The 27,258-nt window shown below is 41.0% G+C and overlaps 1 protein-coding gene across 1 annotated transcript in view; it reads right to left on the reverse strand.

Moving 5' to 3' along the window:
• Positions 1 to 557: 557 nt before the first annotated feature.
• Positions 558 to 27,258, reverse strand: part of LOC124130931 (advillin-like) — a 107,394-nt gene continuing 80,693 nt past the window's right edge. Inside the window, exons 22-27 of the mRNA XM_046493989.2 lie at positions 21,085 to 21,129; positions 20,726 to 20,791; positions 20,046 to 20,171; positions 18,741 to 18,812; positions 14,955 to 15,041; positions 558 to 2,192 (exon numbers count right to left, since the gene is read on the reverse strand). Coding sequence (XP_046349945.1) covers positions 2,079 to 2,192; positions 14,955 to 15,041; positions 18,741 to 18,812; positions 20,046 to 20,171; positions 20,726 to 20,791; positions 21,085 to 21,129 — 510 coding nt within the window. The 3' untranslated portion in view covers positions 558 to 2,078. The remainder of the gene's footprint in view (positions 2,193 to 14,954; positions 15,042 to 18,740; positions 18,813 to 20,045; positions 20,172 to 20,725; positions 20,792 to 21,084; positions 21,130 to 27,258) is intronic.

Raw genomic sequence — 27,258 nt, forward strand, 5'->3', positions numbered from 1 at the left:
CCCATACCATTACATATCCACCCCTAAACTGACGACGTTAAGTAACGCAAGGGTCGCTAACACGTTCTGGACGTCTGTAGACCCCTGCACGATCATCAGCTCTGCCCAGATGAAAGCTGGATTCATCTGCAAATAGTATACTGCCCACTCTTGTTTTCCTCAAAACCTCTCTTCACAAAGCTAGGCGTGCCTGACGGTGACGTGGCACCAACATGGCGCATCGCTTTGACATCGGTGTCGGATGTTGTGCTCCCTCAACTAGAAATTAATCTCAAACCAGGAATTGCCCAAACTGTTTTTTTTTGTATCGATTCCGTAGATGCAACAACCGAATATGTTTGTCTTGATGACGTGACGTCACACGTGGATGACTAGGCCGTGGTAAGTCATGAGTGTTGCCCTGCTGTAGATAACGTCTTCAAAGAGATTAACATTAAAATATTGGCAGCATACCCGCGGCGCGTAGATGTTGATTTTGAAGTCCTAACATAGCGAAAGCGTTATTTACGGTTATATACATATAAAAATCCGTGATTGAATAATAACAAAACATATCCTTTATTGAAATATATATTTTATTTCAAAACGCGAAAAATGTATAATTCCCATATCCTCAATTAATATCTGTAAAAATATAAACAGAACACGCGATAGAAAGACGAATCTTTGGTGCATCAGTGCCATTATTCTGGCAGCTCTAAACAATGAGCATCGTCACAACACCTCTAAAACACAACCCCCAGGGGCTGCCCTGATGAAGACAGGGATAAATGGAATGACGTTAAAATGTCCAATAACACAGATCGTGAAACACATAAGTCTGTCTTGAAATAAATGCATAGCAAGAGTTAATAATTGTCAAAACTTTCAGAGGCCATACGTGTAAATGAGTAAGTTAATGTTTTATTCAAGAACTGTCAGTAGAAAGTTACCTCAGTGAAAAATAAGATGGATACACACGATGGTACCACGGGGCCAGTTGGTCAGAATACGTGTTTGGACGTAGAAGACTTGGTTATCTATGTGATGGGAATACCTTGTGTGTCATATCAAATATGACAAATTAAATTGAAGAAACGCCAAGACGGATATATTTCACTTTTTGTAATGTTGTTTTTCGTTTTGGATAATAAATATTTTCGACAGTCTGGTATAATTATCAAACATTGCAAAAGTATGAAATAAAGCATGACAATCTGTCGGGCAAAAGAAAGTATACACTTGAAAATTGCATTGAACCAAAACATTATAAACGTTACAATAAGGTTACAAGGCTGAAGGGGCGGTCGTGGCCTAGAGGTTAAAGCGTTCACTCGTCACGCCGAAGACCCTGGTTCGATTCCCGACATGGGTAAAATGTGTGAAGCCCATTTCTGGTGTCCCCCGCCGTTATATTGCTGGTATATTGCTAAAAGCGGCGTAAAACCATACTCACTCACTCACTCACTACAAGGCTGAAAACAGTCGCCGAAACACTGCTGATCTAAGGACATCTAACCTTGATACCCGTATTAAATACATAACCATCCTATAACCATTTCTTGTTTGTTAATTTTTAGTCACAATCAGTCATAGGTGTATATTTTCTTTTGCCGTCAGTATATATGAGTCTGTCTCTCCTAGGATCCCCATTGGTTGAACATATCTGGCATGTGATAAAAATGTACTTTACGAATGTCAGGATAATGAATGGACTGGAATAAAATATATGGTAAAAAGTAAAAGTAGAAAAATGCAAAACCATGGAATGTGTAATAAATTGTATATTTTGCTACATCCTCTAGTCACCAAAGGTAAGATAATATTATGTGTAATAAGGATTAGTCAAGACTTTCAGCAACAGGTGTTTCATAACGTCAGCTTTAGGTAAAACAACAGATAAATCTTTGCATAGAAAGTAACGAACGGTACTGAACTGTATCGTATAGTCAATGTTTCAACCACAGCCAGGCGATTTTGGCCTTTTTAGACACACATGATTAATAAGTGCGGCGTCTCATGCTTGGATATATTGAGCCCATGTGGGAACTACTTATAAGGAAGATTCATCCTCCAGCTCCGGGCTGTTGTCTTCTACATCAAAACAGCCCAAACCTCTTCTTCATCTCGAGTTGTTTCCATTTTGGTTTGGAGAGATAGTCATGTTTTGTAATCTTGAAAATCTTCTTGAATTCTTCATCTGACAAGTATTTCTGTTGAGAGAAGAGAAAGGTTTTCATCAAATAATGGCGATATTTCATATACCCTACCAAGCAAAAGAAAGTAAACAACCATGTATGATGGCTGAAATGAAACAAAAAAAAAATGGTCTTTCGATGTGGATGTATTTGATATGGGTGTTATAGTCGTGTTTTGGACCTTAAGTTTAACGTATTTCGGTAACTGTTTTAAGCCTCGTAACGTGTTGATAACATTTGTAAGTTTTTTTGGTAAAAAATACATACATTATCATCATATGTTATCTATTCTCATCATAATGCATTTTAATCCATTGTTTTCTCACATTGATACCATAAAAATATGTATGCACTTTGTTTCCATGCACGTTGGTTTTTACAAAGTTTTATGATGTTGATAACATTAAAATGTCCTTGAACAACGCTCCTCAATTTGTCATACAAAGTACAGATCAACAGAAATTGTTCTTCATCTTTCTTTAAACGATCATTTTTAACAATATAAACATAAACATATCCCAACGTCCAGAGTCCATTCGTAACATGATTTCAACAATGGAATGTACTTAAGCATTTCTTAGTATTTTCAGGTGAACATTTGACTTGCCTTTGCATGTGTTTGTGACGGGTGCCATGGGTGGGGCAGGATACGCTCACCTTTTTTGGCGAACACTATTTGATAGTGATTCATAAACACATGCTCAGGATATAGTCGGAATTGTACAATCGATTCTGCTTTATGCAGATATTCAATTGGATGTGGAAAGGGTCTTGTCGCTTTTATTGAATTACTAACTTTTAATATTTACAATGTTCACAAATGTACACAGTTCATAAAATCTTTATTTTACTTTCCCCTGTAGATTACAAAGTCAGCTTTCACGTGATACATCTTTCAATCGGTGAGTAAAGGAAACAAACAGATATTTGCCGGTTTCCATCATCCTCATTTAGCCAAACGATTCCTTACCTCAAACAAAATATTTTCTCACAAATCCAATCCATGTTTGCCTTCAAACTTTCGACATTATCAAGTGAAAAGAACATATAATTACAAATTATGTAACTGGGGCATGAAATGGACAACAATTATATCTAGTAGGATATATATTTTACAACATAAATAAATATAATGGGTACCTTCCTAATTCACCGAGTGTCATTGGTTGACATTGCTTGACATTGCTTGAGGAATGATTTATTTACAAAAAATGTATGATAGCTGTACACTTTCAATACATGTTAAATGATGATATCAACACACTTCAAAGCGTAGATTGAATAGGTGAAGTCATCCTGTCAAACGAGAACATTGAGGTTTTTACATTGCCTCAAACCTCAAAGATAAAACGTGTCTTTGTTAGCTTGTTGTGATGAGTGTCGACAGGTTTTCCCTTACCTCAGTGTACGTGTGAAATAAATACCGATATATTTGTATTCAGATACAGTTCATATAAATATGCCCGCCTTAGTTTCATGTTTCAGTTGTTTTAACTGGGGGACACGGGTGGCCAAGTCGTCTAAGGCGCCGCGACTCGCTGTGTAGAGTTGCGTTCCTTGGGCACGCCAGAAACCTATGATTGTGGGTTCGCCCCGATTATGTTTCTAGGTTTGTCAGCACCATACCCGTGCTCGTGGGTTTCACCGAAGTGGTGAACGTCTGAGACCTGCATCACTTGGGGCTTTCCTCCCACATTAAGCTGACACGCCTTGATATAACTGGAATACTGTTAAAAGCGGCGTTAAACCCAACTCACTCACTCACTCACTCTTGTTTAATGCGGCATATCTTCACCCTGACTTATATTTTGAGTCATTTTTCACAACTATGGCCGCCTTCGTGGTCTAGTGGGTAGAGCGTGTGCTTTGAAGCGGAATGACGGTGGTTCTATTCCCGGCCGCGTCATACCAGAACAGAAGAAGTCAATGGATGGTACTTGTTGTAACCCTGCTTTGCGCTCAGCATTTAGGGGATAAAACAAGGTCTGATCGGCTCAGTGGGCTACCACTATAAAACCGGCATTAGTCCCGGACTTCACAAAGACACACACACACGCTCACACTGACACACATACAAGCACACACTCACAGACACACACACTCACAGCCACTGACACAGCCACTCGCTCACAAAGACACACACAGCCACTGACACCGACACACGCTCACACAGACACATACACAAACACACACACAGACGCTCAGACACAGATAAGACACACAGACACACAAGTACATAGCCTCACAGACACAAACACCCTCATACAGACACCGACACATACAGACAGAGACAGATACACACGCACAGACACACATGCACACACACGCACACACAGATACACACACTCACGCACAGACATACACAGACATACACGCACACACAGATACACACACACACGCACAGACACACACACGTCGCTATATTTCAATAATCGTGATCCCGACGTTAACCACATTTTATCTCATCTTATCAACACTACAATGTCCTGGAACATAATACAATGGATTGTGAACATTAAATGTTAAATATCCTACTAGACACGAACATCCACACATTGCAGCACTAGGGGCTATTCTAGGTACACACAATCAGGGTGGCAGCACCCTGGGACAGCTGGAGCCGTCTATCAATTATACACAAAGATCAACCACTGGGTCTGGCAAGCACCCCTGTACTGTTAGCAGCACGTGGCTACCTACACGTCTTGAAGTCTGCATTGGAAATTTCATTGGCCTTTGCCGAAGTGACATTTTCGTATCTTTTCGAGATTCATGCTCCAAAGTACAAACAACTTTCTGTATCCTGGTTAAAGTAGAATTGTGGCAGGGATCAAAGCTCTCAAGCTTAGCACAAATGTCTAAAGACGAGATAGGATAAATGACTTTTATGGCCGACGAAAATGTCAAATATTTAAATTGCGAAAGACTCTCCAAAAGTGGTATGAAAACGATCCCGCATGTACATAAGTACATTATGGGGCTAAACTATGTGAGTATGAGCAAGTCAGTCACCAAGATGAATGTTTTACCATACATTCGTATTCTTATCATCTACACTTCCTTAGAAAATCGGATTGTATCAAGGACTTGCTCATATTCAAGTATTATACAAATGCTTCCCGAAAATCCTCTGAAACCAGTTTTGTACACATTTCAATCTTACCTATTTCTTAATGAATCGTAGAGGTTATGCTCCTTCCTCAAATTCTGTATATCCCGACGGCCCAAAATTAGCGCTTATCCAACCGCATCCTTCATATGCCCAAGTTTGTCTTAATGATTCAATTTGAATCCACCCGGTGACTTCATGTTGTGTGGCGCGCGTTACGGTTGGCCTGCGTTCATTACTAAGAATATGCAAAAAATACACATTCGAATCTTTTATCGCTCACATTACCCCACATCTATTCTTCTCAACACATATCGACGTCGGCTACCCCTGGATGTTAGAGCAATAGCAAGGGATACTTGTTAGGCGGATACAGAGGTAGGGGGGTGGGGGGCTGTTGGAAACCAAAATGTGATAGGCAGTAAAAGAGGATTTTGATATTTTGGACCCCTCCCTTTTAAAAATGCTGGATCCGCCCTTGGCATCCGTTCACGGTACGTGCATTTATTTATATATTGCGTTTTTAAATTGTTTGAGTATATTTGAGAATGTTAAGTCTGCAAATGAGAACAGTTTTCATGATGGCAAAAACCTCCCGTAAACAACTCCTTCCTCTGACGATAATTGCCCGGAAACACTAACACTGCAAACGTCTTGTATCAAAGGGCAACAACAGTAGTGCAGGCATATTACGCAGGACATATTAACTCTGCTGCAACAGTTGAACCAGCGTAAAGATCTACCAGGTTACAGTTTAAAGTAGAAAGCGTTGAGCACGTTCAGCCTAACGTAACATTGTAGCAGAGTTAGAATGGATATATTGGTCACTAAGTTTTGGAATTACGATATTTGAACTCATGTATCGAAATCTTCATTAAACGTTGTTCATCACACTCACATCACATCATCACACTCCGCCATACACCTGAAATACTTTCCAGGCACGTTGAAGCGAAGTCACTCACTCACTCAGTAAATGCCCACTCACTCACGTACTCACTCGCTCACTCATTAATTCAGACTGGACATGATGGGCATATCGTCTGAATTTGATTGTTTAGAATTTTTTAGATAATGTGTCATGTTCGACAAGAGGTTCCCATGGATATGTGGAACTAGACGTAACAACCCTAGAATACCAGAAAAAAGTTTTTTGATCAGTTGATCAGTTGTATATATGTGTGTGTGTATCTGTGCGTGCGTGCGTGCGTGCGTGCGTGCGTGTGTGTTTGCCTCTTTCTCTGTGTGTGCGTGCGTCTGTGTGTGTGTGTGTGTGTGTGTGTGTGTGTGTGTGTGTGTGTGTGTGTGTGTGTGTGTGTGCTTGTCTGTCTCTTTCTCTTTATCTTTGTGTGTGTGTGGTGATTGTGGGGATCAGGTGGTGGGGGGGAGCAGGAAGTAGATTCAGCCTGACAAACGCACGGGCTGTGTCCTAAAAAAATGTGCTTATAGAGCGAAGGGGGAGGGGGGGGGGGGGGGGGGGGGGGTCCTATGGGTAAGGGTTGAAATAACAAGCACTAGAAGCGGCGAAGGACGCAAGGAATGGGCTTCACACTTAGCTTCCCATGTCTGAGTGGAAAACGGTGAATATTGTTCATTATGCCTTAATCTCAGATTTAGTGTTGATAAAACGTTGTTGAAAGGACCTGTCCCGACAACACTATGTGACACTCGTCAGTTAGATTAACATCTGACAGGGATTTACAAGAACAAGCTATCCTTTCACTCGTAAGGGAAGCAACTCTTCATAGCGAATCACGATGTGCTAGACCACTAGGCCAGCGATATAAGGCGAAAAATGAGTCGCGTTCAAGCTAATTGCACTTGTATAGTGTGTGTGCGTGTGTGTGTGTGTGTGCGTGCGTGCGTGCGTGCGTGCGCGCGCGCGCGCGGTTGGGTGTGTGTGTGTGTGATTGGTTGTGTGCGTGCGTGCGTGCGTGCGTGCGTGTGTGTGTGTGGCTGCTTGTACTGGTCTGGGGCTAATGCCGGTTTTACAGTGTACAGTATACTAACTCCAAGCCGACCAGTTCTTGTTTTATTTCCAAAAAACCGAGCGCGAAGCAGGGACACAACAAGTACCGTCTTTTGGTATGACGCGGCCGGGAACCGACCTACCGCTCTCCGGGCAGACACTCGACTGCTTGACCACGGAGGCAGTCATTGGTCACCGAAAACAAGTTCAAGAATATATAGAAAGAGTCCAATAAAAATGTTTCATTTAATACAAACTTACGGAGCCTAATGTTATGATTAGCTATTCTGTAGACCCTGGGGCTAAATACCAAATTTAATACGACACAAATGCATCTTTTATAACTGTTCCCTTATTTCTGTCCGTCAGTATATACCGTCTCTATTTGACACGTGTTTCCTTTTAGCTTTTTGATTATGGAATCAATCATTTGTTCCAGTACAAAAACGCTAAATGCATCTGTTAACAGGAAATTGTCTGGATCAGCGTCAATGGAAGAGGCCAAGAATTTCTGGAGAGATTTCAAGAAGCTCCAGCTAATTAGATGAACAAACTGGGGATTGTGTGATGGGTAGCAGTCACTTGTCAGGGATGATGAAATGTGTCTCTCTGCTAATTGTAGCCAGTCAGTTGCGTCTTGCAGGATACAGCCGAGGATGCTGACACATTGAAGCTATTCACCATGAAGCAAGACACACATGATGCACAGAAAATAGATGAAGAACCCATAAAAACAATGAATGCACTTAATATATAAATATGAAGGTAGCAAATAATAAAATATTATTTGTATTACCAATATTATGCATTAAAACATTTTACATTAAAACTAGTATGCATATAGCATAGAAACGTTTGTGATAAAGATTGTTTCAACAAGACACCAACCATTTTTACGGTTCGAATCCTACAAGGATGACATGGTATTGGCGAGGTGAAACACGATCAAGAGGTTGATAAGGTTGTTTTACGCCGCACTCAGCAACATTCCAGCTATATGACGGCGGTCTGTAAATAATCGAGTCTGGTCCAACAATCCAGTGATTGATATAATGAGCATCGATCCGCGCAATTGGGATACGATGTCATGCATCAACCAAGTCAGCGAGCCTGACCACCCGATCCCGTTAGTCGGCTCTTACGACAAACATAGTCGCCTTTTACGGCAAGCATGGGTTGCTGAAGACCAATTCTAAATCCGGGATTTCACGGGTCGATAAGGTAACTATGAACAATAGTATGTTTGTACGTATGATGTTTGTTGCTAAAGGTTGATTTTCTGTTATTATGCTACTGGAGATATTGAAGTGTAAAAATGATACATTTGTCAGTAGAAGTTGGTTAAAAATAGACTGTAGACGTTCGCACAAGCAAGAGGCATGAAACAAGAAGCAAGAAATTGATGAGTGAGTGAGTGAGTGAGTTGGGTTTAACGCCGCTTTTAACAGTATTCCAGTTATATCACGGCGTGTCAGCTTAATGTGGGAGGAAAGCCCTAAGTGATGCAGGTCTTAGACGTTTACCACTTCGGTGAAACCCACGAGCACGGGTATGGTGCTGACAAACCTAGAAACATAATCGGGGCGAACCGGGATTCGAACCCGCAATCATAGGTTTCTGGCGTGCCAAAGGGACGCAACTCTGCACAGCGAATCGCGGCGCCTTAGACGACTGGGCCACCCGTGCCCCCAAGAAATTGATGAACATTTGGCACATTTTTACAAACATGCATCATTCTCTGACGATGCATGAACTTTCACTTGTATTTATTTTGTAAAATATGTTGATGATACTCTTTAGACAGGAACAGATGATTCTAGCGAATATTTAAGACTTGTCTTCAACTTTGTGTGAGTTCATTGGACTTTGAACCTTCATTCTGTGGACATCGGACGGCAAAATGGCCGACACGATAAACGTGAGGGGACATATTTCAAGATGCTAATGAACCTGTGGCGATCACAAGTGTAAGTCGTCATTAATCAATTTGCCGATCATTGAAAGGTAATTATGAAGATGTGTGAAATAGATACTGCGGTAAATTAATAGATCGCTGTAGACTGTCACTGTCAGTCTGGACGCGGATCGGGTCGATACTTTGGATGTGCATATATATCTTGTTCACAAGGATGGGTCGTAGCGAACGACCATGCATTCAAACTGTGAGCATTTTTCCAATGTATGCTAAGACTCTGAGTTTAAAGGGTCCAAATGACCAGAAACAACGCCTCTGTATTTATTAGTTCTACAGAATTTATAGAGTTTTCTCCGGGAATTTGGAAATAGTTGGTAAATGGTGACGTCATATGAAGTCATGAATAGTGTCTAGTGAAAAACGTATGAAAGTCAAACTGAGTCGTTCATAAGTTTACGAACGTCAGTTTCGCGATCATCCAACCGGCCTCACGTCCAACGGAAAGTCGTATATCGTGTAAAGTTCACATAAAGAAACTATTAGAATATCAATCAAGAAGATAACACTGTCTCAATGTTCAACTATCTACTTAGCAAGTGTTACCTCTTGGATTAAAAGGGGCGGTTGGGAAGCCTAGTGGTAAAAGTTTTCGCTCGTCACGCCGGTTCGATTCCCCACATGGGTACGATGTTTGAAGCCCATTTCTGGTGCCCCCGCCGTGATAATGCTGGAATATTGATAAAAGCGGCGTTCAACCACATTCACCCATTCACTCTCGGATGACAAGGTCTACGACTCCGCAGAATCGATCTTCATAGGTGGTGTTGATGATATCGTTACGACCAAGATCAGCAGAAATAATATCAAAACCATAATTATGCATTTCATGACCGAGAAATCAATCTCAGTAATTTGATGATATAAGTTTCCTACAGAAATAATTATGCCTGTAGAATAATTACTAGTATTCCTACTGATAATAACAGCTTGTATGGTTGGATAGTCGAAACAGATTTCTAAAGAACCCCGATATGAAGATGGGGTGTGTATAGCATAGCCAGAAAAGCAATGATCGTCCCCGTAGCGAGTCTAAAAGATTCCTGGAATAGTCTTCTCGGCTACAATTAACGGTCAGGGTTTTCAGTGCAAAGTAGTCCAGGGTAACAGACCATATCTGTTACTGCGCAGAACAAAGGCTTCCCATCGGAGCCTTAATAGCTTGATCGCAATAAAATGCCACCACTGTTACTGAACATATATCAACATCAAGCACCGCGTTATTACAGATCTTGAGGGGCACTAACAAGCTTGGTATTAATTAAGTAAGGGAAAGCCACTAACAAGAATCGATATATTTCGATTTGTTCTTCAACTCCGCCATGTGTCGGGGGAAGATATGAAAAAGAGGCTTTTAATGAAATCTGTGACTGGAAGTAAATGAATGTGGATCAGAAGTAATTGGGGGCTTTCATGCCTAATTGTGTGATTACTGGCCGTGTATTTAACACTGAAATGACAAGTCATAGGGATCGATGGATATCGACAAGCACTGGGATGCTTCTACTAACGATGAGTGATTGGCATGTTAATGATGACTGATTGACAGCTACTGACAATAGGTCTTCTCCTCGGACCTGTCTGCTGGCCGTGTCATTGAATTACTGAGCTGAAACCTTACCAGGCCGCTCTGAAATCGACTAAATTTATGACGGCAAAATTTCATAAAACGTGTTGGGAGTTAGGAATTGAGAATTACTACGTCTGGAACTGGAATTAGAACGTCTGAGAGAATCAGAGCGTAATGGGGAAAGGAGGATAAACTCATTAAGGACTGGTCAAGCGACCCTGGTCATCCTCTTTAGTATTCAAATGGACACCTGCAGTAGACAGGCGAACTAATGTATGTTCTCTTTGCAAATTCCAGTCGTCAATATCTACACCGTAAACTCAAGGTCGCAATCACAATATATAATCATTACTACCACCCTTTACATTTATATGTCTCCAATAGACGTTTTGTCACCAGCCATAGACAATGTAAATATATAACGTCAAAGCCAGAGAATAACAAGTCTCGATTATCCTACGAAACAGCTTTGCGTAAAATGCAAAAGAGAGGCATAAATTATAGGAATGGATGACTAAAAATGGCTGGTGGCACCAGGTGTTTGAGAAAGGGTAACCGGTCCTGCCCTTTTTATGATGTGTAAAAAACATAAACTGATTCAGGATTCATTTCCCGTGTCATAAATGTGCTTATATACAAAAACTAGTGAAACTTGTTTCAACCAAATACGCTCACCAAAAGATATATTAAACTGTGTTCAGCGAGGCATGCTTTGGAAATATGAATTTATTGTACCTGTATATTGACCAGAGGTCCATATACAAACAAACCTACTTCTACTTCATTCAAGTAAAAATACATCAAATATTAAAACTTTAATGGTATTGCTGAATCGTGTCTCATTTTACAGAGAATGCGACTAATTGTGTATCATATTGTAGACTGAAACATGTACACATACACATACAGGTTGCATTCCTCAACATAAAATTTCGAGGCCTCGCCATGCCTCCTTATACATGAATGGTGAACTGGCAAGAAGCTTAAAACGTCGCCAATTCATCTTAATGCTATCAGATTGTAAAGGGCGAGGTGGGAGAAGGGATTTGAAATATTGGCATGCAACTGACATATTTTCATTTGAACTCCTGTAGGTTATGGATCCCTGACATTTGTAAACGCGTGAAAAAAGCCGATTATTTGCAAGGGAAGCTCTAAGTATGTACGTGGCCCAAGATGATTTTTTTGTCAAAAGTTGTTGGTCAAAAGAAATTCCAGTTGGGCCAGAGGCCTGCTCATGTTTAAAAATTAGAAAACACACACACATTTTAGCCACGCTTGAGTTTTCATTTAGTTTGGCGAAGTCCCAAACGTGCAATAGTTTAAATGGACACAGTCTAAATCACACAAAACTAAGAATGAACACGAAAGAACGAGAATGAACACATCTAATACTCATCATATTGATACGTCTAAAGGTTTTCCCCATTCTTAAGGCATGCATATCCCACGGCCCAAAGAGTGTCATCTTAATACCGTGTCCTTTGGCCTCAGTGACCATGACAGTCCGAGACAGTGGTCAACCCTGAGTGGTGAATATGTTGGATATGTTATGTCTGGTCGGACTGTCAGTAAAGGTCGCTCTGCCTTCAGACTGTGTGAGTGTTTCATAGTGAGTCATATACATACTTGTCTCCGATGAACGTGTTGCTGCAGCCGTCGGGAAGACGTCCCTGTCGTAGTTTACACGACCACTTCATTACTGATATCTCAGTTATGGACACCATTGTGATCTATGCATCATGCCGACATGAATACAATACAAGCTTTCAGACAAATTATTATCAATGCTTTGCTATTTTTAGAGTTAGAATAGATAAGAAGATGGCTGTCACCTTACTGAAACAAAATGTTATGATTATGTTTGGGGCATATTTGTAATAAGAAAAACGATTGAAAAGAATTATGAAACTGATATCAAGTTTTGTTTTCAGTATTAATTTTAAATCAAATCAGTGTACGTTAGTCCATTGATGAATCAACATGTTTTGAATGGGATATAAATTCCCGTGTTTAACCGTGACCTTTAAATATTATCATGTAATGGACCTTCAGCATTGGTATTTTCAAGATTATGTTTAGTTGCCTCTCTCGCATCAGTTGACTGGAATGTGGTCAGAATATTGCAATTCTACATAGTTTGTTCCAGACCCACAATGTCTCGTTCTCATTCAGTGGGGTCAAGTCACCTTTCACCTTGACGTTGACCTTTCGCCAATATATAAACATACTGATTGATTGGCCATCGAACGTTCTGTGTGCTTACATCGCATATCAATACAGTAAAAAGGTTTCATCTGAAACCCGACCCTTGTTGGTCAGTTGGAGGCTCAATAATGTGACCTCTGACCTCTCTCATATCGATCAATTTGGCTGACTATCAAGTTTGACTTGTGCTAATATAGAGGTTGTCTACCAATTGAATTCCGGTCAAAGCCATCAATATTTTGGTATCCTCTGAAAACTACTCAAATGTGACATTTGACCTACTTAATATACTGATAAGGGTCATCGAACTCGTCATTGACTATTGAGAACCAGAATTGTTTTTATACTGATTTCATATTTTGTAAATTAATCAATCATCACACTAACGGGACGTCGGGTAAGTGGGTTTCATAATCTCGCCTAAAGTCTCCCATCGTTTGTTGGATGTAGGGAAATTATCGAAATGTGTTGTCTCTCAAATGAACACGAGTATATAAATCCTCCGTTGATTTATCTTCAATACGGAACCATTAGTATGGCATTAAATCTAAGTGACGCCGTCATAAATCACAAATATATGAACAGCTAGGACATCTTCCTGTTTCAACAGAAATAACGACAAGATTTATGGCAAGAGATCCCCAGATCTCTTCAACCTAACCATAAATACAGGAATCTGATTCATCAACGCCCAGATGGCCGGTGTATGTTGCATCGATAAGTGAAAGAGACAGCCTTGCATTCATGTCAATTACGCTAAGTTAAGCGGTGACAGATGATATCCACAGACAACCAAGACTTGATATTAGCTGATACCCAGGTAGACTTATCAATCATTGTTAGGCCTGTTGTATTTCATGTGTATTTGTAAATGTGAACTATCGCCACAATCATTTTGTTTTAATTTCGTCATCCATTCATTCATTTTCATTTTCTCCCACCCATTACTTAATTATTAAATATAAAACGTCAACGCCAGAGAATAATAAGTCTCGATTATCCAATAAATTCAAATTGGCGTTAAAGACAAAATAGTGGTGAAATTATATGAATGGATCACTGAAACTCGATGGTGACACCAGGATCCCGTTCCACAAAGCCATCTTAGCGCTACGACTGTCGTAAGCCTATGTTAACGTATGTTAGTTAAGATCATCTTAGCGCTACGATCGCTTTGTGGAACGGGACCCTGTTGTTGGTCATGGGTTTCTTGGGCAGAATGGGTGACCAGTACCCTGAGCGTTTTGTATGAACCAATTCCAGTGGGGATCGGGTGGTTACAATGGACCGAGCTCATTGGGTGACGTCATGTTTCGACGACGTAGTAGGTAAATACTTTCAACCATTATTTTTACCATTTTGGACTTTCGACCATTCTTATTTATATCAAAAGTGGTAGTGCGTCCGCCTGGAGAGAGGAAGGTCCGGGGTTCGATCCCCGGCCGCGTCAAACCAAAAGACGTTAAAAGATGGTACTTGTTGTTACCCTGTCTGGCACTCGGCATAAAGGGGCCAAAACAAGGACTGGTCGGTTCAGAGTAAGTATACTGTGTCTGAGTGGGGTATACGCGACGTTAAACTCTATTTCACCTCACCTCATTCATGCCAAAGTGTATCCAGTGTAACACATACACGCGTTAGTAATAATCATTATGCATCAGTATACAATCCATGCATGTGTTATTTATAACCAGTCATGTACGGCTTTTGAAAGCATTTAAATATCACAATAATATCGCGCTATCAATGACAGTCATGATGCTATTACACCAGCAGAGATCATTGCCTTTCACCGTGAGTCCAACAAGTTTTACATACTCCCCATCCAGTAACCATCCTTGTCTGCCCTCCTTTATGTTCATCCTTTACATCATCTATCCATCCATCGGTAAGACAGATACACTAAATAGGTTACTATTGTTTCTGTATATGGCACAGAACCGGCATACCTCCTTGTTGGTAACATCCACTCCCTTCGGTGGCAAGCGCTTGGTCAGTTCGTCGAAGGTGTACGTTTGATCATAACACGCCAGTTCCTGCAGGGCAAAGGGCACGTTATAATATCAGATACAAATCATTTAACATCTAAACCACTCAAGTTCACGACCCAGTTCCAATGTTACATTGTCTCATAGACTTGACTACTAAATATCATTACCGTAAAATTAGGATTCTGCTGAGATACTTTACGTCTTTGAAAGGCATTTAGAAGTGATACACATAAGGAAGAGAATTTACGGATGACAGCTTTATCATGAGGAACATTATGTTTCGGAATATATACTTACTCCTTCATCAGGTGAATAAATAAATTCTCTTCCTTATGAGATACTATAGTTTGGTCACAATTGCAACGTAAACTTTCCGCGTCCGGGATATCACGACGGGTGATACCAGGCATGCCTGAAATGGGTTTTCACAAATTGTACCCATGTGTGGAATGGAACCCAGGCCTTCTGTGCGGCGGGCTGACCATTAACCACTAGGCTACACTACTATCCTTAGGACTTAAGGGAATTAACTATGATGGGTATCTGATGATTGTCAGATATACAGGCAATACACTGAATTCTCTTGTCACCGAACGAATGGTGAAATAAGTATTGATCTGTTTGTCATTGTATCGTTTGTAAAGCCTAAATCTTCACACTCTCACTGTTATACACCAGACTTCAGCAAATATGCATGTAAACATGTAAACCGCTAAATTTGGATCTCATGGTAAGGCTCTATGATACCAACAACTGGTTTATCTGACCCTAACGCAATTGTTTACAGGACGTCATGATATAGTGTGGAATATTGGTCGGGTCAACAAACAAACAAACAAACAAACAAACAAACAAACAAACAAACAAACAAACACAAACATAACGGAAGCTTGCAAACCATATCAAGTAATTGCGATGCAATCCTACTCCCATTTAACCATCTCGTATAACGGGTACTTGGAACGTATCCTATCTCCAGAAGGGACACCGACTGATCAGACAGTGATGTTGAACGGCACAGTCAGCACCAATTCCAGTTTTATCACGACGTCCTTTAAATAATCAACCCTGGACCAGGAAAACCCGTGAGACATGAACACCGACCCACGACATCGGCACACGATGACACCCATACCCATCCACACCATCAAGCCTGATCACACGCTCCTGTCAGTCGTCTCTTTCTACAAGCATGGGGTGCTGGGGACCTGGTCTTCCCATGTCAAGCCACACGACGTAAATCTATGTCGTCATCGTTATCTAGTCTTCATGTCAGCACTCTTATCTATGCTCTCTCTCGAGATGATTTCTGATCTATATTCGGAACAACCCAACCCCGAGACAATACTACTCAGGGATAAGGTTCTAATGTTTTGAAATAGAAGCACATTCGTTTACAAAGTCTTTAGACAGTAAGGGCATCCAATCCATGGGATCAGAAACCCAACAAAATATAATCTCCCCATTTTCATCTGTACTTATTGGTTTAACCTGAAAATATATTTGGCTAAGATAGAATAGCATCCTCATCATAGGAGTGGCCATAGCGATGTCGCCTATTCTCTACCAGAAACTACAGACATTGCATCCGCATTCCCAATCGTTCTCGCTCTACAGAATAAGTCTATTCATCCATCTCAACACCAACCTCAACACCTCTTCTCAGAGTCTCTTAGTATACCACTACTAGACAAATAATGACTAAACTCGGAATCAACAAACATTGATGTGGTTTCCATCACTGTGCCCTGACGAAACTCCCGCGCGGTATTTAACAATTTGACCAAAGAGGTTTTCCTTCTGTCTTAATTATCCGCCTGCAGCATGGAGAGGATCATCTTCAAGTTTCACGTGTTTTCAGAAGCTGGCAATTAGTAAGCTGTGGTGTATAGGCCGGGCGTAATTGAGCCGCTTTGAATGAGGATTGAGAACGGGGCTTGCGCTGTTAATTTTATCACGGGTAAAGAAATGTCAACAGCATTTGGCTGCTTCGACTGGCGATTAATTGAGATACTTTGAATCATTGATGTCCGAAGATGGAGACTGTTCCTGAAGAGGCTATTGTCTTTGTGTCGTTATGAATTTCAAACCTCAGATGTATTGGTACTCAGTGGACATGGAGGGACGTCTCTTAACTATGAGTCATTAGAATACGCCTAAGATTGGCTTAATTAGACACGATGAATGTCTTGACTCACCAGAAACATGGACTTAATAAACACTGCACCAGTGCAGAATGGTATGGCATTCAATGAGCATTGAGCAGTGTACATGCGTTGTGGTTGTGGACATTATGCAAATACATTGAGCTTCGATCCAAACGTTGTCAGTGCAATTTAAAACATCGATTGTAACGATGTGAAATCATTGTATAAAACCATATTTTATTTGATGTGCCACCGTCCAGTTCAGACATATGTTGCTAGGTGACATAATGGACATGTCCGTCTTTATGTATCTTTAGGGCCTCACCAGACTCGTTACATGGGAAAAACAAACAATTGTACAACATAAACCCAGTTCACTAAATAAATCATGCACGCAAGAGTGAGTGAGTGAGTTTGTATTTGCGCCGCTTTTAGCAATGTTCCAGCAATATCACGACGGGGACAACAAAAATGGGCTTCACTCATTGAAACAGTGTGGGGAATCGAACCCTGGCCTTCGGTGTGACGAGAGAACGCTTTAACTACTAGGCTACCCCATCTGACGCATTAAACTTAAACACATGCTGTGTGTTTGTGTGTGTGTGTGTGTGTGTGTGTGTGTGTGTGTGTGTGTGTCTGCTTGTACTATTCGGAACTAATGTCGGTTCCATTGTGCAAGCCTACAGAGATACCATGCCGCAGTTTGACATGTACATCTCGCCCAGACACAGTATACTGACTCCGAGCAGACCAGTCCTTGTTTTAGCCCCTTAATGCCGTGCGCAAGACAGGGTAACAACAGAGAGGAAATGCATAATGTTTACAAGGACTAGACATCCACCTAAAGACTACATATGTATTCAGTGCATACTATATGCAAAAAACGTTATCATGGAACCCATGCTGACTAAATTCATAAGAATATTAGACATCCATCCATTGCATTGGAAATGCAAGGAATTCAATAATATAACGCAAACAGATATAAAGCATTGTACTTGCTCGGAACAAAACCATTAATTGTATAACTCGAGTGGACTAAACAGTGTTTGCATATAAAACCACGTGGCCAAACCGAAGAGCCCCAGCGGAACACAGTAAAATAAACTACGGTTATAACGAACACGCTTATAACGAACTGACGGATATAGCGAACTTACTTATTTGGTCCCGATTATTTGCTGTAGTTATGCTGTATATATGCTTATAACGAACTACGGTTATAACGAACTAAGATTAGTAGTCCCTTTGAGTTCGTTATAACCGTAGTTTATTGTACAAGACACGTGAGTTCCAGTGAAGATCAGGGTCAGAATTGGTCTTTAGCAACCCATTCCTATCGTAAGAGGCGACCTACGGGATCGTGTGGTCAGGCTCGCTGACTTGATGCGCGTCATCGTATCCCAACTGCGGAGATCGATGCTCATGATGTCAATCAGTGGATTGTCTGTTTCAGGTTCGATTATTTACAGACCGTCGTCATATAGCTGGAATATTGCTGAGTGCAGCGTTACACAAACAAACAAAATAAACCGAACACAGCTGAACCTGCAACAGACTAAGCGCGTACTGAAAGCATGTCTCCCCATGTCCTCACCTCTTGCACTCTTGTGGCTGCCACGTTCTCTTGTCCCAGCTCTCTCTTCATGTCCTCGTAGGACTTGCCGTGCTGTAATGTACAATAAATGTTGGTGAGTAACTAAGTTTTTAACTAACACCGCTTTGAACAGTATCGAGCTCCTATCACGACGTGGTGGTCAGGTTCATTGATATCATGAACATTGCATCCCAATTCCATGGATCGATGTTCATGATATCAATCACTGGATTGTTTGGTTCAGACTTGATTATTTACAGACCGCCGTCATTTGGCTGGAATATTGTTGATTTGGGCGTTAAACAACAATCAATCAAACAAACAAACATCATATCATGACGTGTCGGTTTAATGTGGGAGGAAAGTTCGAGGTTATGCAGGCCTTAAATCTACTGATAAATCTAGAAACATAATCAGGGAGAATCTGGGATTCAAACCCACAGTTATAAGGAACATAACTCTTTACAATGAATGACGACGCCTTAGACGACCGGGCCACCCGTGCCCCTTTCAACTGTTTTTTTTCTCAACAAATTAGATCGACACTTCGTACCCATACGGACAATCGAACCCGGGCTTTTGGTGTGTCGAACAAATGATTTAACCACTAAGCTAACTGATAATAATAAGGCCATGCTTGCCGTAAAATACGACTATGTTTGTAGGAGGCGACTAAGGGGATCGGGTGGTCAGGCTCGCTGACTTGCTTGATGCATGTCATCGTATCCCAGTTGCGTGGATCGATGTTCATGATATCAATCACTGGGCTGTCTGGTTTAGACCAGATTATTCACAGCTCGCCGTCGTATAGCTGGAATATTGCAGAGTTGCGTTAAACAATAAACAAACAAAGTTAATAATAAGGAACACTTACTCAAGTAGCTAATTTATAGAAACAATAGATTTGGAAATGACTTACAGTAAACTACGTTTATAACGAACACGCTTATAACGAACTGGCGGATATAACAAACTGTTTTTTTGGTCCCGGCCATTTGCTGTATAAATGCTATATATATCCTATATATATGCTTATAACGAACTACGGTTATAACGAACTAACATTTGTTATAACATTTGTTATATGAGTTCGTTATAACCGTAGTTTACTGTATTTATAAACGTTATTAGTTCATATCACTAATGGCTAAAGCAGGGTTGAACAACCTGCATGGGAAATCATGGACATCGCCCTATAGCGAGCAGCTGTTATTGCTGCCAACACCGAATTCTTGCAATGCTGCCCAATGCATATGGGGGAGTATTGACACTGTATATTTCAGGCCGTAACCACGTGATACCTACACTCCATTTGTCGGGATCCCAGGCATGGAAATGGCCGGTGAAATGCGGGGGTTCGAATCCCTGTTTGATCTGCATGGTGAGGGTGTTGTCTGGGGTCCGCCCTGCAGGATCCGTGCGTATGTATTCCTAGGAGACAGCAATTATTATAATATTATACTGAAGAGCGTGAATAAACAATTATATGATGCAATATATATATATAGACACAATAGACACAATGTCGTACTGAGATATTGGTGAAGATAGAATGTCGTACTCAGATGTTGGTAAAGACAGAATGTCGTACTCAGATATTGGTAAAGACAGAAAGTCGTATTCAGATGTTGGTGAAGACAGAAAGTCGTACTCCGATGTTGGTGAAGACAAAAGGTTGTACTCAGATATTCGTGAAGACAGAATGTCGGAGACAGTTGTCGTTGAGAGAAAATGTCGTACACAGATGTTGGCTGCTACAGAATATTGAACTCAGATGTCGTTTTGCGAGATTATCTGTCCCTGATTGCACTGTCAAGTGTAATATCGTACATCCACTTGAATTGATGGATGGGTATTCTGTTACATGGACAACATGAGCAAACTGTTATTTAAACCATTGTATTCCCGTGTTCCCCAACAACCCTGCCACCACGTTTGATCCACTTTCAGTGCCAGCCATCTGTTTGTGTTATTAGAACACCTACCATAGCAGTTGAGAGGCTCTCCTTCCGTTCAATCTCGTTTGCTCCTTTGCCAATCCAAACAAATATCTAGATGATAAAAAAAGATAAGTTTTAGGAAAATATTGTTACAGTAGTGTGTTGTGACGTAAGTCATTAGTTTTGCCTGAAGGTAATCATTTTGGGTGTTTGAGGGAAGTAGCATCATTTGATCGAAAAAAGGTGAAGTTTGATTTTAGTTATTTTTCAAGTTAAAAAAAGATGCATTTACTGTATATTGCAAAGTGCATTTTATCTTTTTTGTTGTTGGTTCGGGCGCTATCTTTGATTTCAAAATGGCTCTCATTGAACTCTCTTTTCAAACAAATGTTAACTTCCTTTACCTCGTCAAACGTATCCAGAAGCATGACGTCATCTTCGACCAGATCCTGCAAAGCAAAGAAAAAGAAGTCAGATGGTCAGCTCCTCATACAAGACATACATCGTATGACGAAAAGTTGATCCTAATACAAGACGTCATGAAGGCCTCATAAGAACCATTAAAATATTGTTGTGTATACTTTCTTTTGCCCGGCAGGTTACACGTCTAAATGTCTCATGGAAATGGGGATCTGATGGTCATAATAGTTGAATACATCTTAGATGAATGTTCAACACGGACGACCAAAGTCGACCAAACGGCGGGTTGCTACATCATCGACCAAGATCCGGGGTAGAATAGGTCTTCAGTAACCCCTTCTTGCCGTAAATGGCGTCTATGCTTGTCACAAGAGGCGACTAACGGGATCGGGTGGTCAGGCTCGCCGACTTGGTTGATGCATGTCATCGATCCCAATTGCGTGGATCGATGCTAATGATATTAATCACTGGATTGTCTGGTCCAGACTCGATTATTTACAGATCTAGACCGCCGTCATATAGCTGGAATATTGCTGAGTGCGGCGTTAAACAACAAACAAACAAAACATCCTGCACCATCCTACACATGTCCAAAAAACAAAAGCGACAAGAATCGTTTCCATTATCATAAAAAAATATCTATTAAAACAGAATCCACTGTACGATTCCGACTATATCATAAGCATGTGTTAATAAGTAGAGAATCTCACCCGAGTGTCTTTTGATATCAAATATATCAACACGAGTTTTTTTCGAGGGTTTTTTCGAGGATCTGATATCAAAAGACACGAGGGTGAGATTTTATTTATCATCCAAAATCATTCTTCAAACTTTTTCAATTTGTAGACAGTAACTAGCAGTGTCTTCAGTGTAAAAAGTACTGCTATCAGCTTCAGTAGCAGAGCCATTAGTGATGTCATTTGATTGTGACGTCATGGTAACCAGTGACGTCACAATGGTCTGCAAAGCATTGTGGTGTAACTTCATTGCAGCGATATCTCCAGTGTAGATATCGCTTGATCTAATCCAAGCGATATCTCCTGTGGGAGCCAGTTTTGGATGATAAATCACAATCAAATAGTGATGATACCAGGTGTTCGCGAACTACGCATGTTAAAGAAGTTGTGCTTCATATTATCATTGTATAAACGCCTCTCCTATCGCATTCCTTCGCGCTCCGCTATAAAGTAAAATCAATAACATACAGGCAATTAGTGTCATATGTGTTTGTTATGGAGTCGACCTGTGTGTTATCACCAAGCTCGGAGAGACACCCTGCACGTTGAAAATATGACGTAATCGTCACATACCATTGATACGGTGTCTTAATTAATATTAAATAACTTATTAAAATGATTGATGGTTGTTTTAGAACATAAACTTTAGCATGTGGTGGGTATAAATCTTTTAAAATCTCTGCAAAAAGATTCCACACAGAGTCTTCTAACATAGTGAAACCGCGTGTTTACACGCTGTGTTTGTTGGACACATTGGAGTAGATTGCACTGTGAAACTATTTGAGAAACTATTAAAACGTTACCAATGCTTCATTGGACATTTGGATAAAATGTAAAATCGAATGTTTCCTTTGTGTAAGAGAATCAAGTTAACAAATCATCAAATGAAGACTGCAAATTTCAGTTCCATAAATGTTTGTACGCGTTGATACCATCAGTTTAAACCCTAAATGTCTACATGCAGTAGATCACAAATAAAGCCCTAATGATAAATATCAAATCAAGAACAAAACTCGTTTTCAACGTGCCGCAGCTGTACCTAACAAACTTCCTATGTCAATAAAGTCAGCACCAACTCGTCCTGGCCTTTCACAGAGAACTGAAAATACACGTATTGCCATGTGAAAGACAACTACAAGAATATGAAGACATTGGCGATCCGTAGGTGGAAATACTGTTATGGGCCAATTTTTGAACCGCCACATTATGTTTTTTGTAAGTACAATTTATTGTAAATCACACGTGAGGAGCTTTGTTGGAACTCGACGCTATATTTATTATAAATACATGTAGATGATCATATTATTATTATGTTAAAAAACCCAAGGGATATGCTTCATCACTCCGTGATAAATATATCTTCTTTTATTTATAGAAATAAACTAGCCTATCTTGAAAACATACGTATATCAGCAAAAAGCTCAATACTCGGAGCGAAACTACAGGGTATCTTGCCAATAAAGTCCACGTCGTGAAAGCCCTCGCCTGGTATACCAGAACGGTGGAACACCCATTTAGCTCGCCCCCCGTCCATGCATGATAGCTCTGGCACCATTATTGGCCATAAAATGTCCACTCACGTTCTTAGTGCGTCGTCTGAATGCTTCCAGGGTTCCAGTCTTGCTAAGAAGACCACCAAGATAATGAGCATAACTGCCCTTATAACCAGCCTCACGGAGCAGGATAATTAGAACGTGCGATTGATAATCAAACGAGTTAATGAGAGGGCCAACTCCAGGGTGACCGCACCTATGGTCAGTTTCAGAAACTTGGACGATTTTGAGAAGGTGTGTGTGTGTGTGTGTGTGTGTGTGTTTCTGAGTGTGCTTGTGAGTGTGTCGGTGTCAGTGTATGTGTGTCTGTGTCTCTGTTTGTGTGCGTAAGTGTGCCTGTGTGTGCCAATGTGTGTCTGTATGTGTCGGTGTGTGTATGGGTCTGTGGGTGTGACTATGTACTTGTCTGTCTGTATGTCGTGTCTGTGTCTGAGTGTCTCTGTGTGTGTCTGCATTCAGTAATATATAATAGCATTATGACTCTGTCATGTATATAATCAAGTTTGGACCAGACATTCCAGTGTTTGGTCTTGTGGGCATTGATCCATGCCTTCGGGATACGAAACCACGCAATCAACACGTCAGCAAGCTTGACAACAACAGCTACATAGTCGCCTCTCACAGCCATCATCGACTACTGGGAACCCCACACAAACGCGGGATTATTCTTAGGCGGATCAGATTGATAATTAGCTTTTAATGTAAACGAGATTTGTCATTAGAGGGTTTATCACACCGTGAAAACCCGAATCAATGAAGGTGATCTGATGACCGAGTGATAAAGTTGTCTGGTCGTCAACGACGTAGTATTGGTCAGTTTGTCTTGAAATAGTACACAGTGAAAACCATTCGTCAAGACGGAAACCACTCCAACGGAAACCTTTCCTTCTGGGCGGGTTTCAGTTTATAATAATAATAATAATAATAATAATAATAATAATAATAATAATAATAATCCATAGTTACGGCCCAGAATATATGTAGAGGGCGTCATGGAAAATGATAAATACACAATTCTTTGGAATAGGCCCGTATACAGCATTAGACGCATCCAGGCCAACAAACCTGCTCTAGTCCTGTTTGATGAATCCAATGAAATCAGTTCCATCATTGAATTTTCTGTATTATTGACACAAATGTGATTAACAAGCTTCAGGAAAGACATGTCAAATATGCGGACCTCGCTTTCGAAATGTCACCCTTGCATCCCAAGTACCAAGTTGTCCGACTCCCCTTTGTTCTCGGTGCCTTAGGTTTGTTACCTCCCAATCTGTTGACTGACATTGGGAGAGTTCCCGGGTTTGCTTCCAGGATACAGCCCTTCTGACAATCTGGGTAATTCAGAAGGCTGCAGTGCTGGGGAGTCTTCACATTTTCCGGAAAGTCCTGGGTGGGTTTGACTAGGCAGCGCTTCCTGGGAGAAGTCCCATTCGCTCTCTGGGCTGCGTGTAGAGGGGGCAAGGGCCCTGAGCTGATGATGAGCCTAACCATCCTCACTGTGTCAGAATACCGTAGCCAAAGAAACTCACAGGAGCAAAGAAGGCCACCCATCCACCTACTCTCCGTCACCGACGTTGCTTCATTGTGACCTGGCTACCAGATACACAGAACGACGTGCCCTTGTGTCCTCATCAACACATGAGTGAGTGAGTGAGTATGGTTTTACGCCGCTTTTAGCAATATTCCAGCAATATCACGGCGGGGGACACCAGAAATGGGCTTCACACATTGTACCCGTGTCGGGAATCGAACCCGGGTCTTCGGCGTGACGAGCGAACGCTTTAACCACTAGGCTACCTGACCGCCCCAATCAACACATGACCTTGTCCATGCATGGATGTCACAACGCACCGCGATTCGTAAATCCGGTATTCTGTATAAGGACAATTTCACAGGGAATAACTGAGTGAAAGGTTGGAATTTAATTGTTCGATTGGCCTTCTAGAAGATGGTGAGCAAGTAAGAAAACATACAACTTCACGGATAACAAACTTGCTGCATTGATGATTCTTACACCGTTATCAAGGTGGTTGGAATGTAGTCATTAACAACTGATCTATATTGTCAGGCAATTATTTCAACAGTACATTAATGGTGAGGTGAGATGAAATGGGGTTTAACGTCGCGTCCAAGATTATTGCACTTATATAGCGACGTGCATGCACGTGTATGTGTGTGTGTGTGTGTGTGTGGCTGCTTGTACTAGTCCGGACTGATGCCAATTTATAGTGCTAGCTCACTGAGATACCATGCCGCAGTTTAACATGAATACCCCACTCAGACACAGTATACTGACTCCGAGCCGACCAGTCCTTGTTTTAGCCCCTTAATGCCGAGCGCCAGACAGGGTAACAACAAGTACCATCTTGGTAACGTCTTTTTGTATGACGCGGCTGGGGAACGAACCGGGCGGACGCTCTACCATTAGACCACGGAGGCGGTCTAGTACATTAATCTGACAGTACATTTCAGTCCAAACTCTGGAGCACAACTAGCTTTCTATGGTATCCCGTCCCCAAATCAAACTAAATATCAACGAGTGAAATAAGGGATGGCTGTTTAAGCTAGTGGTTGCAGCGTTCTCTCCTTGCTCAGGAGGCTAGGGGTCGAATCCACAAATGGGTAGTATGTGAGACCCCATTTCCGGTATCCTTTGCTGTAATATTACTGAATTATTGCTGAAAACGTTGTAATTAAACACTCACTCGTTTGATCAAAGGGAAATTATCCGTAAACTTTTCAAGATATTCCTGTAAATCTTATTTTTAAATATTGAGTGTGTGAGGTTTAACGCCGCTTTGAACAGTATTCCAGTTATATCACCACGTGTAGGCTTGATGTGGGAGGAAAGCCCGAAGTGATGCAGGTTCAGACGTTTACCACTTTGATGAAACCCACGAGCACGTGTGTAGAGCTGACAAACCGAAAAACATAATCGGGACGAATCGGGATTCGAACCCACGATCAAAGGTTTCTTGCGTGCCTAAGAGACGCAACTCTGCACAGCGAATTGGGACGCCGTGGCCACCGGCGCCTTCTTTCAATCACTACTTAGACGTAAGCTCATATTGAATTCACCCTCAGTAAATGTTGATAATTATTGTTTAGTGGTTACTTTTAGTGTGTTTGGGGCCGCCGTAATCTAGCTGGAATATTGCTGAGAACGGCGTAAAACAACAAACAAACAAACAAACAACATGTTTCAGGGCAGGACATGCTTACCTTTTTCGCAAACAATTTACTGTCGACATCACTGATTTTTAGTGATCCATTCATATAATTTTCACCGCTTTTTTGCTTTTGACGCTCAATTAAATGTGTCTCGGCGGAAAATCGACACGGGTTATCTCAGGCGTTGATGTTTTAAATTTACTCCCTTCTTAGTAAAAATAAAATCAGTATGTTGAAACACGATACAAACAAACAATAACTTGTTTCTGACGATAATTCAAAACCCCGAAAGCAATATGTTTGGTTGAATAAAACAAAATATACAAGAGGCTTAAAAGACATATGGATGGTGTGAAAGCGTCAGACACTATCAGTGTTAAATCAACACCTAACAAGAGTACTTAATATCAGGACCAGTTATCCTTTATAATTATATAAATATACACAGTTTATCGTGCGAACTGATAACTAAGCCAAAATAAAATCATCAGCAGCTTTGCCTAACCCATTGCACCCGTAGGCTTACAGGAACAAGCATATTTACCCACACCTACCAAACCTACATTTACAAACACATTTCTTGAATAATCCATTTCCTGCTAACTAATGGCATTTTGATTACTTTTGATAAAATGTATGAATGGCGTAATAAAGCGTAATAAAGCACTGCCCTCATATTTCACATTCAGAACATGTT

The sequence above is a fragment of the Haliotis rufescens genome, unplaced genomic scaffold (assembly GCF_023055435.1).
Source record: "Haliotis rufescens isolate VD_foot unplaced genomic scaffold, xgHalRufe1.0.p SCAF_20, whole genome shotgun sequence".
Taxonomy (NCBI): Eukaryota; Metazoa; Mollusca; class Gastropoda; order Lepetellida; family Haliotidae; genus Haliotis; species Haliotis rufescens.